General features: G+C 37.6%; 1 protein-coding gene across 1 annotated transcript in view; it reads right to left on the bottom strand.

Moving 5' to 3' along the window:
* sema5a (sema domain, seven thrombospondin repeats (type 1 and type 1-like), transmembrane domain (TM) and short cytoplasmic domain, (semaphorin) 5A) overlaps positions 1-18629 on the bottom strand; it is a 144131-nt gene that overhangs the window by 36364 nt on the left and 89138 nt on the right. Inside the window, exons 11-14 of the mRNA XM_081352044.1 lie at positions 13741-13948; positions 9450-9567; positions 6780-6961; positions 4848-4991 (exon numbers count right to left, since the gene is read on the bottom strand). Coding sequence (XP_081208170.1) covers positions 4848-4991; positions 6780-6961; positions 9450-9567; positions 13741-13948 — 652 coding nt within the window. The remainder of the gene's footprint in view (positions 1-4847; positions 4992-6779; positions 6962-9449; positions 9568-13740; positions 13949-18629) is intronic.

The raw sequence follows: 18629 nt of genomic DNA, 5'->3' as shown, positions 1-18629 counted from the left end.
TTGTGAATGATGTAGCGGGCAATAAAAAAGTCGAGACATTCATATAAGAAAGATTTATAGCCAAAGGAAACCCACTGCCAATTTGCATATGCAAATAGTGTTCATTCAAATCGGATTTGCTAAGTTTAACAAGTTTGCCCCTGCTCTGGCACAAAAAAAGGAGAAAGAAACAAACGATCAAAAGAAAAAGAAAAAAGTGGTAATTAATAGCACATTTGAGATGGTGTATGAAAAGAATGAGGGAGCCTGTAAAAAACACATTCATTTATCAAATGGATTTCAGGCAGAACAAAGTATTGGAGTGTTGCAACAACAGTTCTTTGCCTTCAGGCGTTCTGTCTTGTTTTGGAGAGTTTCTGAGCACAAATGATGGAAGTAGCTGGTTCTGCGTTTACAGACACCCAGTGCCGGGATAGATATATGGCTTTGGACCAGGGCTGGATTATGGACCGGGCCACTGTCAGGCATCTCTAAGTTCTCAGGTTGCATGACCTGAGACTGTCAAAAATGAATATTTTAAAACGTAATTTATTTCTGAGATGGCAAAGCTGAATTTTGCCAGCATTAGCAACCAGCACAAAGAATACAATTAAAATAATTAAAAATTAATTATATTTTAACTTATTTGAATTATATTTATTTATTATTTAAATTGTATTAGTTATAACTTCAGATAATTTCACCAAAAGCAATCAGTCATGGGAATTCATTAGAGAAGTAGTGATATCTGATTCATGCATGAATCCCTTCAGAGTCAGAATGATGATAGAATATGCATATTTGACTTTAGTATTACTTTAACTAATACCATTACTTTAATTTTACTTTAACTCTCTCTCTCTCTCTTTCTCTAACCCTCATGGAGGACATCTCATGGTGACCGAGCCACAGCGGAGTGCTGAAGACTTTGCCATCTGGCAGCAGTCCGGTGAACAGGGAATAAAGTGTGACTGTACATATGAGCTGAATAACTCTGAACAGATGCCCAATGGCTAAGCAGGACACAAAGAAAAAAGTTCCCCACAGTACTAACAAGTGAATCCAAACTTCTTTCAATATCAGATAAAAGACCCCAAACTATAGAGAATTTGCAGCAGTCCAAATGGAACAAAAAAAGGAATGTTGCTTTCTTCTTTTGGTCCTAAGCAGCGTCTTGCTAAAGGGAATGACAAAGCACATTTGAGCCATTAATTCAGCTCCCTTCAGCCTTAAATGAAAACTGAGGGCCTGACGCGCTCCCCGGATATGTTTTCACAGCCATTATGCACCGTTGGGCTGGCCGAGGTGTTGTATTAAAGTGGATGGGTGGTGTGAAAAACTTGCAAGGGCTTGTAGACTAGCTAGACTGGATCCAAACTCAAAGCTTGCACCAGAACTTTTTCTGCTGATTATTCACAGCCTTTATGCTCAGACACCTAAGGGCATCAAGTGCCCCGGCGCCTTGGATAAAGAGTGTAAGCGGGGGGCAGGAGATGGAAAATGCAAGAAGTGGCAAAAATCCTCTGCTTCACAGTCACCTGCAGAAAAAAATACCAATCTGAAGCCTTCTTCGTGTTTTATGGCCATGTCTGTGTTTCTATGGCGACTCAAAAGCAAGCGGCAAGCGGCAAGCGGCAAGCGGCATGCATGTTCTGTCCTGAAAATGTTATTGTTCAGCAGTTGCTCTAGCTCCTTCACAGGTCAAAACACTTAAATGAAACAAATGGGTGTCAACTTTGTCTCAGACGTTGCTCCTAAAATGAACATTTTGAAATAAACAAGATTTTTTCATTTTTTTTTCATGAGCTTGGGTGAATTCCATAACTTTTTCCAGTGAGACTGCAGACTTCAGTACTGTATCTTGGCAAACCCAAGCTTTGTTTGTCATATTTTCAAAATCTCTCTAAAATAAAAAAGATGAATATTAAAATAATGTATTTATTTTTAATCATGCATAACTTTGGCATTCTTAGGTATTCAGAAATCCTTTTAATATGCTGACTGATCAAGAAACTTTTCTTATAATTATCAATGTCGAAAACAGTTGTGCTGCTTAATATTTTTTTGTGGAATCTTTGATTGATAGAAAGTTTGAAGAAAAAAAAATTGTAACAGTAAAAATCTTTACTGTCATTTTTGGTCATTTTAATATATCCCTGCTGAAAAAAAGAACTGACTGTGCACAGTGCTGTACATTTTCAAAAGTGTTGAATTTCTAATTTCTAATTCTCAAATCTAATTTCTAATTAGATTAAAGGCAGGGTAGGTAGGATTTAAAAAAAAAAAAAAAAAAAAAAAAACTTCCAAATTTGTTTAAACTGTCTTTATATACCAATACATAATTAAAATGTAAGTACTCTGAAAAAGAGAGTATAAAAATCGAGTGTCTGTAGACCTCTCACGACTGTTGTAAACACAGCTAATTATTTCCATTCACTCCACCCCCTCCCTTCTGGGCTCCTTCCAAAGCCACGCCCCCAAAACACATGAACGCGCGACGCCAAACGCTCAGGCTCAGCTGGAAGATGCATTTATTTACCTGAGACGAGTGGAGAGGAGGGAGCGCAGTGCATGCAGTGACATCATGTCAGAATCACATGTAATAAAATACCTAACTTTATCACTATAAATATAAACAAATAAGATTTCTTTTAGTACTCACTATCAAGCTAGCATATCGATACTGGTAAAGTTTAAAATATACTTTGTTTGATTCGGTAACAAGCTATATTTATAGGTAACGAGCTATATTTATAAGGCAAAGCTAAAAACAGGTTGCATTGATACACGTTTTTCCATTACCATCAGTTACACTGTGATGAAGGTGAATTTCGTGTAATATTCATAACATATACGGTGTTATGCATGTAAGAGTTTCCATGATGAAAACATTGTTGACTCTAATAACAAATAAAATAAAATTCCTTATCAAAATTTATAAGGAAAGACAAGTATTTTGTTTAGGCTTGGCTTGTAGGGAATTCCAAACATGCGTATATTCAAACGCACATAACTATAGAACCCATTCTAAATGCGCATGTGAACGCCATCAGCGTTTCTCACAGGTTCGCGTTTAAAGTCTGTGTAGAGGGAATGGTGTCGTCTTAGCGGCCCCTAATTTAATAACAAATGATCATTGCGACGGAACCAAATCAATTAAAACTAACTTTAGATGGAAATAACTTAACTCTGCTGTAGAGCCGAAACAATCTCTGTTACCTTAAATTATACGCTTATCTCTGTAAAGCTGCTTTGAGACAATCTACATTGTTAAAAGCGCTATATAAATGAAGATGACTTGACTTGACTTAATGAGGACTACACTCCGGAGACAAGTAGCCTACCGCTTCGTCGGTTCGAGGACAGGTCCGGGGTTGAGGGCGAAGCAGAGGAAGTCGTTCAAGAGTGCGGGCGACCAGGGTCCGAGGAAGTAGTTTTTGCCTTGTTTGCCTTCGCTGACTGCATATGCAGGTGCTTTGAATTTTGAATGCTCTTTCTCTGCCATAATTTTACTCTTCGTAGGTTCCGCCCCTCTCTTGCACTCCTCAAATCAAACGGGTGCACGCGCATATGGGCAGATCTAGCAACAGGGGTGGTAGCCATGGTTGCGAGAGTGAGTGACAGTCGCCCAAACCAATCAATTGTTTCGTCCCGAATGGAAATAATGAGCTGTGTTTATTGCAGATTAAAAGGTCTACAGTCACTCGATTTTTATACTCTCTTTTTCAGAGCACTTAGATTTTAATTATGTATTGGTATATAAAGACAGTTTAAACAAATTTGAAAAAAAGTTTTTTATAAAAATCCTACCTACCCTACCTTTAACTAAGTCATGCTAATCATTTTGCATATATTTGGGGCTATGCAGTTCATGCTATGTTTCTAATATTTTAATGTTTTTACTAATTTCAACTGATTTTAAGAATCAAACTAAATGGTTTACCATACAAAAGTAAACAAAACTGTTCTATTTCGTTTACTTTTGTTTACCAATTTGTTTGATATTGTTGGTCACCACTTGGGTCCTGAAACAAAACCAGTTGATAACCACTGTCTAGGAGAAACAACTTAGATATTAGAGATAATTTCCATTTCCTCGTATTTTAATTTCCCGTCAGAGGATCTGCCGAGTTTCAGGGAATTAGCAATTAGCACAATAATGTTTTCAATGTGGGATAAAAATGTTTGAAGAAAAAAGTGCGAGTCGGGGGAAGTTGGCACCTCCAATGAAGGGACCATAATGGTTTTAAACAGACGCCTCTTTCGTCTTCTCTTCATCCCTCCACTTCAGGTCTAATTTTTCAGCTGCAATGCATGGTTGCTTAGAAACCTCACACATTTTCAGGGCAGCGTAGTTTAAACATAATTCTGCCATGATTAGACGGCGCTGCATCATACCTACAATGTTTGAGTGTGTGTGTGGAGTCTGTGGTCGCAGTCCCTGTAATTAACAAGCCTTAGCATGTTTATTTTTAATTGGATGTCAGTCACGCAAATTATGGGGCAGATAAAGAAGAACCTCTTTCACTCCTCCATTCAAACATTTGGTTTGTGTGCTGATAGTTATGCACTAACAAGCTTTCTACAGATGAACCTTGCATAATAGGATGAGTAATAAAAAAGCAATGAAATGAGCTGCCTATAATCATTCATTATTGTCAACTGCCATGAAATCACAGCAGCAATTGCACATGCAGCAGGTGAGAATGAAAGGAACAAACAAAAAAAGCGTCATGCCCTATCAAACAGGCACGTGCCCCCTCGCATTTCTGAGCTAAGTGGATTTTGAATGTAAATTCAAAAAAAAAAAAAAAAACATAAATACAATGAATCTGCATATGCAATGAGCTATCTTGCTTTTCCTTTACCTCTCTTCACGGTTCTGGCCCACACAAACGCGTCCTCCATGGCGGGGAGTGGGATTGCTGCAGGAACGCTGTCGAACTTGGAATCCGATCCCGCAGCTGGTGCTGCAAGGAGCCCAGGCCGTCCATGGCGTCCATGCCCCGTTTCTGAGAATGGATACGTTACAGCAGTAATCACTAATCAAACGCTGGCACAGCTGGCTGCTACAATCTGACCTTCAGTTTGTTAACTGAGGATCTTAGTTATGACCATTCTAAGCCTGTTTACAATTAAGCACTGTGATATGGAAAGAAAAAAAGCTGTATGAAACGATTTAACTTAGAATCACACAGTAACTTTGGTTTCTCAGAAACAGCTCTTTCATATTATGGTATTTCCACTTCAGACTAAGGACTAAAACAGGAAATTGTCAAATAAAATAAATAAAGTCACATTGTGATTTTTAAAATCACATTGCGATACACTTTCCAATTTAGAGAAAATGTCATATTGAAATGAAAATTACAATAAATCAAGTCACAATTGCGATATATATAAAATCACATTACAATAAACTTGCAATTGAGGGAAATAATAGATATAAAAGTCACATTGTGAGATGTAGACCTGGTTCCACAGACAGAGCTTAGATTAAGCCAGGGTTAGGCCTTAGTTCAATGAGGACATTTAAGTAGCTTTTATAAACATGCCTTGGAAAAAAAAAATACTGGTGTGCATCATAAGACAAAACAATGACACTGACATATTTTAAGATATGTCAGTACAAGTTGCTTTCAATTAAAACAGCTCAAACATGATTTTAGTTAAGGTTTAAGCCTTGTCTGTGAAACCGGGGGGTAAAGTAACAAATATGAGATACAAAGTTCGTCACTGTTGGACAGAAACCTTGTATCTCCTTATTTTGTCATTGGAATTTTTTTCTATATATCCTTACTGTTGGTCACCCCTTAAGTCTGTCAGTGGGTTTTACAAATATTTAACCAATGAAAAGTATTAAAAAGAGCTTTTGACTAAACCTCATAACTTCATTGGATCTCCAAACTGTCAGTAAAACCTCTTAACTTCCACTCACCTCTTTCTGCTTGTTTGCAATGCAATTGCAAATAAAGAACTGGTTCTTTGAATAAGTACAGTCGACGAATACATAGCCAAACACCCACATAGCTACAATAAATGTACTAATTTGATGAGTTGTACATTTGAGATATTAAGTCAAAATTATGTGATAGTCACAATTGTGATATATGAAATGACATCTGTAATATTTACAATAACAATAACCAGAATTCAAGTCGTAATCGCAAGACAAAAAGTCCCGTTGTGATATATAAAGTTGCAAGGATTACAAGAATCAAAGTTGCAATTGAGAGATATAAAATCAGAAGTGTGAAATAACAAAATGACAATTATAATAAAAATCAAGGCACAATTGAAAAAATATAGTCATATAAAATAATAGTTAAAAATAAAAAATATAGTTAAGTCGCAATTGTCATATGAAATCGCCAATTTAAATGGACAATTACAAGAAATCAAGTCGCAATTGCGAGATATAAAATCACATTACAATAAACTTGCAATTGATGGAATTAAATCCGCAATTGCAAGATATAAAAGTCACATTGTGGAATGCAAAATAACAAATATGAGATATAAATATAATTGTGAGATATTGTCGAAATAAAGTAAAAATGGTGAGACATAAGGTTGCAAGTGTCATATGAAGAGAAATAAAGTTGAATCTATAAGATATAAAGTTATATTGTGACATAAAATTGCAATTACCCCAAAACAATGTTGTAAATATCCAGTTTTTTTTTTTTTTTTTTACTTTGAAGAGGAAACAAGCTTCCATATAAACAAGCTATCTGTTATGCTTAAAGTGTAACTTCCTGTTTGTGCTTTTGTATGTACATTTGTAGGACGTTGTATACCTGGAGCAGTTTGCCACCTCAACACTGATTCCTTGGCACAGTTGCCCTCCACACTGAGGGCTCGGGCTGTCACAGGCTCGAGTCCGACACTGGCATGAACCAACACTGCTGCCATCGCTATGACTACAAGCTTTCCATCCCGACCAGACTCCATAATGACCATCCACAGTCACATTCCTCACCTAGACATATACACACACACATACATAACAAACACACAAGAAAGAAAGCACATAAATAGTAAATGGCCACAGAAACAAGTAAACAAAATCTGAATGAAAATAAATTATTACTGCAGAATGTGCAGATAAGGTCACATTTCCCAGTTATTAGATAAATCCAAACTAAAATATACTGTAGCTTTCAGCATATTAGATTTGTGATAGCTGAAAATATCACAGGCTCCCGTTTGAAAAATGAACACACTTTACAATAAGCAAATATTTTCATTTGAGGCATTATATGAGAATGCGGTAATGAATAGCTAATGTAATTTTGTTATTGCACTCTGGTTATTAACATCTGAGGTATCAGATACAGGACAACATATTTTGTGAACAAAAGGAGAAGGTAATGTTGTCTAACGCATAAGACACGATGAGTTCTGTGGAAAAGATTGTCGTTGCATTATGAATAGAGAAGAATAAATGAACCTCTGTGTGGAGAGAAATTGTCTGTGCTCTTTGTGTACCGAAACGCATAAGAGAGTCACGTTTCCAATGCGGTGGAAAAGTAAAAACAAACCTCATTTTCAAAGGCCTCGTTTTTCCTTTAAATATAGATGGGGTTTCTGCCAATTTTAAGAGGGGGATGATACAGTGAGTTGACGTTTTTTTCCAGAGAAAACAAATGTGGTTCTTTGTTTATTTCCATACTGTGTCAGCCTCCAGATGGGCTTTGTGAATGAAGTATATCTCCATCTAGACTTAATGTGCTCTACTACTGAAGTCATTTTAGACCTTTCACTCAACCTCAGACACCTGGACACAATCACACCCCGTGGACAAATATACAAGATTCCTTGCTATATAGTCTCCAAAAGGACTAGGTCAGATGAGTGGGATGCCTTATAAGTGTGAGTGATACAAGCACAAAAACAGTTGTTTCTCATGGTTGAATTTCATTTGATTAACAACACCTAAGTAAATGGTTTTTGTGATGGTTGTTTTTTGATAGGTCAAAAAATTATAGGTCAAAGGACAATGGCATCATTATGCAATCGTATGCAGTCATTTTATCTTTTTGAATCATGAATAGTATATATCAAATTTCATATTGAATATCACATTTGACAACATGAACTAATCTGGCTAAGTCAACAGATGGTTGAATTATCTGATATCTTTTAGAAACTTACTAACTTTGACACAAGATTAACATTTTAAAACAAAACTACATCAAACGCCCATAGTTTAAAACTAAAAAAATATATACTAAAACATTTTTCAGCCTTTTTTAATTACTTTTTTTTTAATTATGTAACCAGAATTTCATTGTTTTTTTTTTTCCAGATTTTTTTTTAAACTTTTATAACACGATATTAGGGCTGTTACAGTCCAACCAAAAACGAAATTAAACAAAAAAGGTTTATTATAGTCATTTTGTGTATTGGGAAATAGAATGACACAAAAAAATGGTATCATGTAATTCTCCAATATTTTGCAGGCAAGATTCAAACCTGCATCTTCCACATGAACGTAATGGCTTAACCTTTTTGGGGCACATTTTTGATTTTTGTTTTCAACAACAAAGGAAATCTGGACCTCAAAATGTGTAACCAATATGTTTAAACAACATGTGTGAAAGTAAATCAATACTAAATCTTGCATTCTAGTGACTCTGAGAGCGAAGCCTCCCACACTTTTGTACTTCCCTGTGCGTGTTCAACAATTCCATGCTGCTTTCTCCAGGCAGTGTGGGAGGCAACTTGCTATTACACAAAATGTCATTTCTCAGCTACAGCTACAAGGTCTCTTACCTAAAGACCCTGTGAGAAAAAAATGCCTGATATAGTATATAGTATGCGTGTCTACAGATGTGTGTGTGTGGATCATGTTTTCAGAGCTGTGGTATCTCACAGAAGGCTGCATGTAAACTTTAGAACATGAAACCACGTGAAGAAAAAGTGTCCAAATATTTTCAGAGCCACTGTAAATGGGAGAGACCTGATGGATTGGACAAAGCATTCTGGGAGTGATCTACAGGCTGGGAGGCCTCAGGCAGGGGCACATGTCAGCACAAAGGAGTGTGGGAATATGAAGCCAAGTTACCAGAGAACGCCACTCAAAAGAACCATGGCTGACAGCAATTTGTGCTTCGCTTTGTTTCCTTGCGCACATGCGCAGTTGACCTTCAATTTTATTTTTGAGTACATAGGGATAAAAAGTTAGTTTTCCTGCAAAAGCAGCAAAATCAGATCTGCATTGTCTCAGCACCTGCAATGTTTCCTCAACATTGTTATAAAACTCCTCTAAGGGTGTCTGCAGTTATGAGGGAAAAAAAGTTGATCTTGCAAGACAGACGTTACGGTTGAAGCAGCCACATTTGTCACTGTTCTTCACCGACAGACTGGATCAGCATCAAGAGTCTTGATATGAAAAAAAAAAAAACATTTGGCTTTTGAGAGCCGAGGCACTGCGTGAATGATTGAAGTGCATTCTAGATACTCACAGGACACCGTGTGATGCTCTGCTCCCATTGGCTCATGCTGACACTCTCTTCCAGGGTGGTGCATTTCTTAAGCACCAGATCCCAGCCGCAGTATGGATCCCTGGCCCCCACACAGGCACTGACGGAGAGAGAGAAAGAGCAGATGCTCACCGTGATATAAAAGTTCATGGCAACATTAATCAACTGAAAGAAGACAAAAGAAGAGCAGAAGTGAGGAGGTCATATAACGAGAAATCCAATTTTCCTTTATTAAAGCATACTGTATGTTTCAACACTGAAAATTTCCTCCCCAGTCAAAAAAACACCATCTATTGACACTAAACTGAAAGAACGGCTTATGGAATCCTTTCAGACATCTGAAACTTGAAGACAGTAGAGGTGAAACAAGGTGCAAGTATGGTATATTAAACACCAGCAAAAAAAAAAAAAAAAAAAATCTTATTATTATTAATAAACTGTAAGAGGCCACCAAAGTTGTGCTGTTCCTAGCTGTGTGAAGCACCTAGAGGTCTCTACATCCTTCTGAAAAGGCCATGGCTGCATCCGAAATTGCATACTTCCTACTATATAGAAGGCGAACAAGTATTTCTGATTTCACAGTATTTATAAAAGAGAAGGCAAAAAGTAACCGGATGACCAATTACTTTCAGCGAGATTCTGAAGTGTGCATTCAATGGACTCTTGACTATCCCATGAGGCCACGGGAGAGGATTTGTGAATGGCAGTGAAGCGAAACAGCTGACTCTGGTAGTGCCTGGTTGGTAACGTAAACATGCCGAATGTAGTATGTCCAGATTACATTCATATTACACACAATCATAGTATATAGAACAAACTTTTTTAGCAGTCACAAAGTAATTACTTGTTCAAAACAAGTACCTACTCAAGAGAGTAAGTAAGTAAGGTAGTCTCAAAGACATGATTTGAAATCGCTGGTGTTTCTGACGTCACAAACTTTCTTGTAACCAATCACGTCAACCTGACGGCAGGCTTTAGCATATCATTAACAGCGAACTATCAGGGGAGTCTCGAGAAGCCAGGTTATCCCATTATATATTTCTGTTGATATGAAAAATCGGGTAGATTTACTAATATACTGTAGCAGGTGTATGATGTGTATTGCGATGTTATGATCAACTATATGCCTTTCTCCATTGACGTTCTGAGTTGTTCAAAGCGTTTCTGATGATTGTTAGAAGGCAGCTGTCTGACTCTGAGATGGCGAATGGGAACATGGTTTTGTGTAACATTAGCAACACATTATTAGCTGTTTGATAACGTAGTCAAGAAAAAGGCTAATCATATTAATTACCGTTATGTGTCCGTCATTGTAAAAAGCAATACCATTGTGCAGTGTTTATCTCAGTAAGTTGGCCGAGAGAATCTCTGAGCTTGTGTAATTGGAGGCGGGGCTTATTAGCATATTCATGGTGTAGAGTTTTATTTTAAGCTATTTTAAGAAATAAAGAAACAGGGAAAACGTTTAAATACGCCATTTTGGTGATCAAAGACGAGTTTTAAGGGATCAAATTATTGACTACAGGGGGACTTTAAATCTTAAAGGTGCTCTAAGTGATGTTGGGTGACGTCACTTCTTGTTGACGTTCAAAGTATTGTCAAACAAAACCGAGGCTAGCTCGACACTCTCTCCTCCTCATCACGTCCCCCCACCCCCCCTCCCTTCCGTGCTTCCTGAAACAGCCATGAACCATTTAAAAAAAAAAACTGGATTTACCCACCTGTCCAGCAAAAACAAAGCCACCTAAATGTCAAATTGGAAGCCCTTTTGCCGGCGGAGTTCTAGCCACCTTTTGAACACTTTTCCAATGTAAATCGGGACTTCACACGTTCCTTCTCCTTTTCCCTATTCTTTGTTATTTGTTCATCGGAACGTCGTCTCTTTGGTCGTGTGTCGGCCATATCAAAATTCTCAAGAATATAAAATTTTAACGTTAGTCGTTGTCTAGGACATCTCTCCTCTAACTAACTTCCCTCTTTCCTGCTTCTCTCTCCTCCACTCCCCACTCCCCACACCCCCCTTCATGTGCACGCACTAACCCCCCAACCCCCACCCCCAAATCACTCTTGTCGGTTATTGGCTGGAACACTGTTTGTTATGTTTTGTGGTCCAGGCTGGGCCAGTTTGTTTATGTTGCCGTTTGTGGAGCCTGGGCTGTCAACAGAGACAGTGCATTTTTTACAGTGTGTTCAGGGGACAGGCAGCTAACGTATAGTGAGGAGATGTTTGCAGTATGTGACAAAAAATGTTTTGACCTAAAAAACGTGTGACACCGCTTAGAGCACCTTTAAAGGCACAGCATCAAAAAAACAGCCAGTTGACCTCTAAAAGGCAGAGAAAGGATGTTCCTGGAAAGTATTTCCTCATGTTCCTGGAGGCACACCAACACTGCACAATTTTGGATGTCTCCCTTATCTGACCTATCTATTTCAGGTCTTGGAGTCTCTACTGATGTGCTGATGAGTCGAATCAGGTCCGTTCGATTAGGAAGAGTTTGAAAATATGTAGTGTTGGTGTGCCTCCAGGAACAGGGCTGGGAAACACTGCTGTAAACTACATTACGACACTAAGTGGAACAAAAATTTGAATAATTTTATAAGTGGACCTCAGGGAAATTTATGGAATGATAAAACCACACGATATGAGCCTTTTAAATAGTTAAACACCTTTAAGTGCACACATGCTTCTTATTATAAATATAGCTTGCATTGGCATAACTTAATCTGGCAATATTTCCCTTGAGTCTTGATGACTTTCATCAGAAACAGAGAACGGCCCTTAGACACACCAAATAGCTTTTCAAACTCATTGAGGACTATCATACACTTCATCAGAGCAGACAGAAAGATATAGCCAAGCATTCAGTTACGGAAAGTTTGAAGTACACTGTACAGTGACACAGGAATGTAAATGTCAGCAGAGTAAACCAGTCATTTTTAAAAGTTGTGGCATGTGTCCGTTTATAAAAAATAAAATAAAAGTTTGCATAAGCTCTCCTCTTTTGTGTCAGAAAGCATAGAGGTGTGAGTAATTGATCTCTCCCAATCTTTAAACCGCTTAACAGGATAGAAAAAGCGCATCAGGCAAAACTCAGCTCATATTCACATACTGTAACTCAGCGCTTTTCATTGGAATGCAAATGAAGAGAGATGATGAACAGGCTGCCATCTCCCCTTATGAGCAAAGATTAGAGAAGAGCTCTTGATATGAAGGCCTGGAGGCACAATGTCAAACATGGTGATTGTTCTTTGTTGCCCTCTGGCAGACGAATTTAGTGACATTACGTTTATTCTGGTGCAATGAAAAATTAAGTTGCAGGCATGTACACCCTGGTAAGATTAGAAGTATGATTTATCTTGCCAGGAATCAAAATGTTGTTATTATTAAAAGCCATCATGAAATGGCATCTGCATTTAACTTCTGACATAAAATGTGGCATTTGCAAGGGAAACGAACAGGTAACACATAACAATGAAGTTCAGTTTAAGTTTAATGCATTAGGTATTAAGTTTAATGCATTGTTTTAATGAGTTTAACAATGAAAAATACATTTACGGCATTTATTAATTTAGGATCATATTAATTTCTATTTAATTTAATAAATTAGCGTTAGTTATGAACGAACATGAATTAACAATTAAAACATTAGTGTAATTACATATCATTAAGGCATCAACCTAATTTATTAAATGCTGAAAAAATTGTCTGTTGTTAGTTCAAGATTACTAATTCATTAACTAAAGCTAACAAACAGAATCTTATTGAGAAGAATTACCAATAAAAAATTCAGCGGCGTAACAAAATAGTCAGCTACAGAGTAAGCTGGGACTTGGTTTTACTTTTTGTGAATAGATTGGATTGTGAAAAATAGGATACATACTGTACTTTTCTTTAACGTCCAAATGGTAAAGTGCACAGAAAAGAAAAGTTGTGTCTGGTGCAGAAAGTTAATATGTTTTTTGATGAAAGGGTATAATCAAAGTGGAAGTAGGATCGGTCAAGCTCCAAAAAGGACAAAAAAACATCCTAATATTCCATATGACTTGTTGACTATACTCTAAGTCATCTAAATTCATATGAAAAATGTGCTGGCCATCACTGGTCACCATTCACTTATTGTACATGCAAGAAACAACTCCTTTTTCATTTCAAAGATAAAAGTCGGTTTTTGAAAGACATAGACATTTTCATTTTGGGTGAGCTGTTTTCTTTAAGAAAGTAGTTATGAATTTCTACCTTGAGATCTGTCTGCTGAGAAGTTGAAGTACTTACTCTCTAGATTTGTGGAAGTTGCAGCGCATCAGGGGGATTTTGATGACCTGTTCTCTGACTCCAACAAATAGCTCACTGCGGCTGTGAAGAATAAGCAGGCTGCGGATTGGCTGCCTCTTCTTCTGAGGGAAAAGCTCAATCTCATCCAGCAAACAGCTGCCCATGGTCTGGTTCAGCGGGGAGAGGACCTTCTTAATGGTGCCGTAATCTAGAAAGAGGAATTCGAGAACAAGTGTGTTAGACTTTAAGGGAGAAGGTAAGAGAGAGAAAAATAGTTTAGGTGATCATGTGGGGCATATCTGATGACCTGGTGAGATTGGAAGGAAATGATGTCAGAGAAGCAGGAATGGAGAATGACCTCAGATCTCTTCAATCACATGAAAATTCTATAAAGTGCTAGTCTGCCACCTGGGCTGTAAACTTAAATTGGATGTGCTATTTGGATCAGAAAAGGCAAACAGTGACGGACTACTCTCCAGAGAAGATTCATTATCTTCTCCAAAGGGTGACATTTGTGCAATCAAAAGGAGAACAGAATTATCGGCTGAATCCCTCTCTGGAGCATGTGTTCCACAGAGGACATTCATTGGTCTCATAATGTCACAAAAAGTGACCTGATTTGGTTCAATAAGCTATATAATATCTATTTTATCCTTGGAGTAGTTTTTGCTATACTTCTGTTCACGCCAAAGCTGTTTGTCAGATATTTGATACAAGTCAAACTTTTAGATACTAAAAGAGCCTCTGATTAGGTCCCTGCCCTTGTCAAAACAGGCTTCAGTGCTCTATTTCATTTCACTCAACTGTGAAAATTCCAGCTACGTTCCTCACACTTCAAGCTATTATTGTCTGGCATGAATTGAATTTAGGCTAACGCTATAAACATGGCACATAAAGGAGTAACTGCCATACCAGAGGATTTATATCACAGCACCTCTGAAATATTTTGATCTTGAGTGCACGACTTTATCCTGAAGTCCGTGAGAGATTTGCGAGAGACTGCGATTTGATGCTTTAAATAATGAATTCACCCAGAAATTAAAACTCTGTCATCATCTACTCATCCTCATGTTGTTCCAAATGTGTATGACTTTCTTTCACGGAACACAAAAGGAGAGATTTTGAAGAATTGTGGCGGATGCTATTTTCCAAACAACTACATTATTAAAGCTGGCAAGAATCACCATTTACATATCATAAAAGTGATCCATCCAATGTGCGCGCAATATTCCAAGACTTTTGAAGTCATTTGAGAGGTTTATGTGAGAAACAGACCAGTGGTGTTATTTTGAACTAAAACTACTATATATATATATATATATATATATGCTGCTATATACTATACCTAATATACTGTATATATAGCAATAAATAGACATAAAAAAATAAATAAAGCTAAAATAAAACAAAATACAAATACTGCATGAAAAACTAACTTAAATGAAAATTAGAAATGTTGCTTTGACAAACTAACTGATACAAATAAGGTTAAGTTGAAGTTGTACTAATGTTATACTATGTGCTAATATGTATAAATATAGATTAAAGCTGAATAGAAATATTTAAAAAAGACTAAAGTAATAAAGTGACAAAAACACATTCCAAAATGATAGTCATTATTGACTGAAAATCTTTATATCAACCTTTGGTATATCAGGCCTTATTTGTCAAAGAGAGAAGTAGCGATGTCCAATTTGTCACTGAATCATTCTTTTGAACTTTCACAAACGTTTTTGAGTTCTAGACAACTTGGAATATGTGGCATGTAAGGAGCCCCTAAAAAGTGACATGGTGATCGAAAAAATATGAGATAGGATTTTTTTTTAATATAATACAATACAATACAATACAATATAATATAATATAATATAATATAATATAATATAATATATGTTCCCCTGAGAAACTTTGCGTTCCCTCGCAAAACGTTTGCTGTTAAACATTAAATGGCCTTTTTGGCCTTAAAAATCCTTTTTTTTTGTTCCACAAAGGAATAAAGTCATACAGGTTTGAAATGACATGACATTTTGACAATGACATTTTTTGGAGTGAATGTTTTCTTTTCTTTCTTTTTTTCTAATACCTTTCCTTTATTCCTTCATTGCCAGACTAGACAGACAATGTGAATGCTGTTGAATCAGCATGAGGCTTTGACTCCTGCCAATATTCGAAAACAGTTGGTGTATTCCAGAAATAAAATCAAAGACGCGCTGCTTGCCCAATTACCAGACAGCTTTTAAACCCTGACTGTCCTGTGTGTTTATGTTGTACAATTTAACAAGTGTGTCCTTCCCTTTAACAAGTGTTTATTTTACACAGTTCTTTAACAACAAGTGTCTCAGTAATTTCATTTCTGTTGACAGGTAACTAGCTGTTCAGTGTTTTTCAGCAGTGCACAGGCCAGAGCAGACAGGCTTGGAGCTTTCCAGGCTCTGGTGTGCATCTGGATAGCAAATGGCCGCTTTACAGAACATTTTTTCCTTATGTAAGTACATGCTGCCTTTGATGTTTCATCACTGCTATGTATCGAATGCCTTTATTCAGCCTGGTGACCAACTGTTGCTTGCTTCAAAGACCATTGATTCAAGTGGACCGGCAATTATTAGAGTCAGTTTTCCCCTATGACTTCCTTATGGCAATGCAGAAGTCTTCACTCGACAAAGTTTTTATGGTAAAAGTAACATTATAATAAGCTAGGTTTAATGAGAAGTCGGCCACCTGGGATTTTCTGACTACTTTCATATTACAAGCTTTAATGTTCATTTCAGATTTTTATTCTTGGCTTAGATCTATTCTTTTAACTATCCACTATTCATATTCTTATTTGTGAATAGAATAACAGACATATCTATATGTTTTCAAAAGTGTGTGGTTGGTAAGATTTTTAAAATGGTTTTGAAAGTCCCTTACGCTGACCAACACTGCATTTATTTGAATAAAAATACAGTAAAACAGTAATATAGCTTTTTGTATTTTAATATATTTTAAAATATCTGCGACAACAAATCAGAAATTTCAGCGGCCATTCTATATACATATATACAGTGAGGAAAATAAGTATTTGAACACCCTGTTATTTTGCAAGTTCTCCCACTTGGAAATCATGGAGGGGTCTGAAATTGTCATCGTAGGTGCATGTCCACTGTGAGAGACATAATCTAAAAAATCCAGAAATCACAATATATGATTTTTTAACTATTTATTTGTATGATAGAGCTGCAAATAAGTATTTGAACACCTGTCTATCAGCTAGAATTCTGACCCTCAAAGACCTGTTAGTCTGCCTTTAAAATGTCCACCTCCACTCCATTTATTATCCTATATTAGATGCACCTGTTTGAGGTCGTTAGCTGCATAAAGACACCTGTCCACCCCATACAATCAGTAAGAATCCAACTACGAACATGGCCAAGACCAAAGAGCTGTCCAAAGACACTAGAGACAAAATTGTACACCTTCACAAGGCTGGAAAGGGCTACGGGGAAATTGCCAAGCAGCTTGGTGAAAAAAGGTCCACTGTTGGAGCCATCATTAGAAAATGGAAGAAGCTAAACATGACTGTCAATCTCCCTCGGACTGGGGCTCCATGCAAGATCTCACCTCGTGGGGTCTCAATGATCCTTAGAAAGGTGAGAAATCAGCCCAGAACTACTCGGGAGGAGCTGGTCAATGACCTGAAAAGAGCTGGGACCACCGTTTCCAAGGTTACTGTTGGTAATACACTAAGACGTCATGGTTTGAAATCATGCATGGCACGGAAGGTTCCCCTGCTTAAACCAGCACATGTCAAGGCCCGTCTTAAGTTTGCCAATGACCATTTGGATGATCCAGAGGAGTCATGGGAGAAAGTCATGTGGTCAGATGAGACCAAAATAGAACTTTTTGGTCATAATTCCACTAAACGTGTTTGGAGGAAGAAGAATGATGAGTACCATCCCAAGAACACCATCCCTACTGTGAAGCATGGGGGTGGTAGCATCATGCTTTGGGGGTGTTTTTCTGCACATGGGACAGGGCGACTGCACTGTATTAAGGAGAGGATGACCGGGGCCATGTATTGCGAGATTTTGGGGAACAACCTCCTTCCCTCAGTTAGAGCATTGAAGATGGGTCGAGGCTGGGTCTTCCAACATGACAATGACCCGAAGCACACAGCCAGGATAACCAAGGAGTGGCTCTGTAAGAAGCATATCAAGGTTCTGGCGTGGCCTAGCCAGTCTCCAGACCTAAACCCAATAGAGAATCTTTGGAGGGAACTCAAACTCCGTGTTTCTCAGCGACAGCCCAGAAACCTGACTGATCTAGAGAAGATCTGTGTGGAGGAGTGGGCCAAAATCCCTCCAGCAGTGTGTGCAAACCTGGTGAAAAACTACAGGAAACGTTTGACCTCTGTAATTGCAAACAAAGGCTACTGTACCAAATATTAACATTGATTTTCTCAGGTGTTCAAATACTTATTTGCAGCTGTATCATACAAATAAATAGTTAAAAAATCATACATTGTGATTTCTGGATTTTTTTTTTTAGATTATGTCTCTCACAGTGGACATGCACCTACGATGACAATTTCAGACCCCTCCATGATTTCTAAGTGGGAGAACTTGCAAAATAGCAGGGTGTTCAAATACTTATTTTCCTCACTGTATATATATATATATATATATATATGTATATATATATATATATATATATATATATTGTGACGAGTCTCTCTGGGCATGTAAGCGTCGCCCTGGCAACCAACGCACGATCGGTCACAGCTGAAGCCCGTCATCAAGCGGCTGTAAAAGCCGCCACTGCTCTCACTTCGACAGACACCCCGTCTCATGCTGAACGTGCTGGTACTAATCCTTTGTTTCTTACCTAACAGAAGGCAGCGAGTGACCGAC

The sequence above is a fragment of the Scardinius erythrophthalmus genome (assembly GCF_964197995.2).
Source record: "Scardinius erythrophthalmus genome assembly, chromosome: 22".
Lineage (NCBI taxonomy): Eukaryota > Metazoa > Chordata > Actinopteri > Cypriniformes > Leuciscidae > Scardinius > Scardinius erythrophthalmus.
Note: the sequence above shows the minus strand (reverse complement) of the source record. Positions and strands in the feature narration are given on the sequence as shown.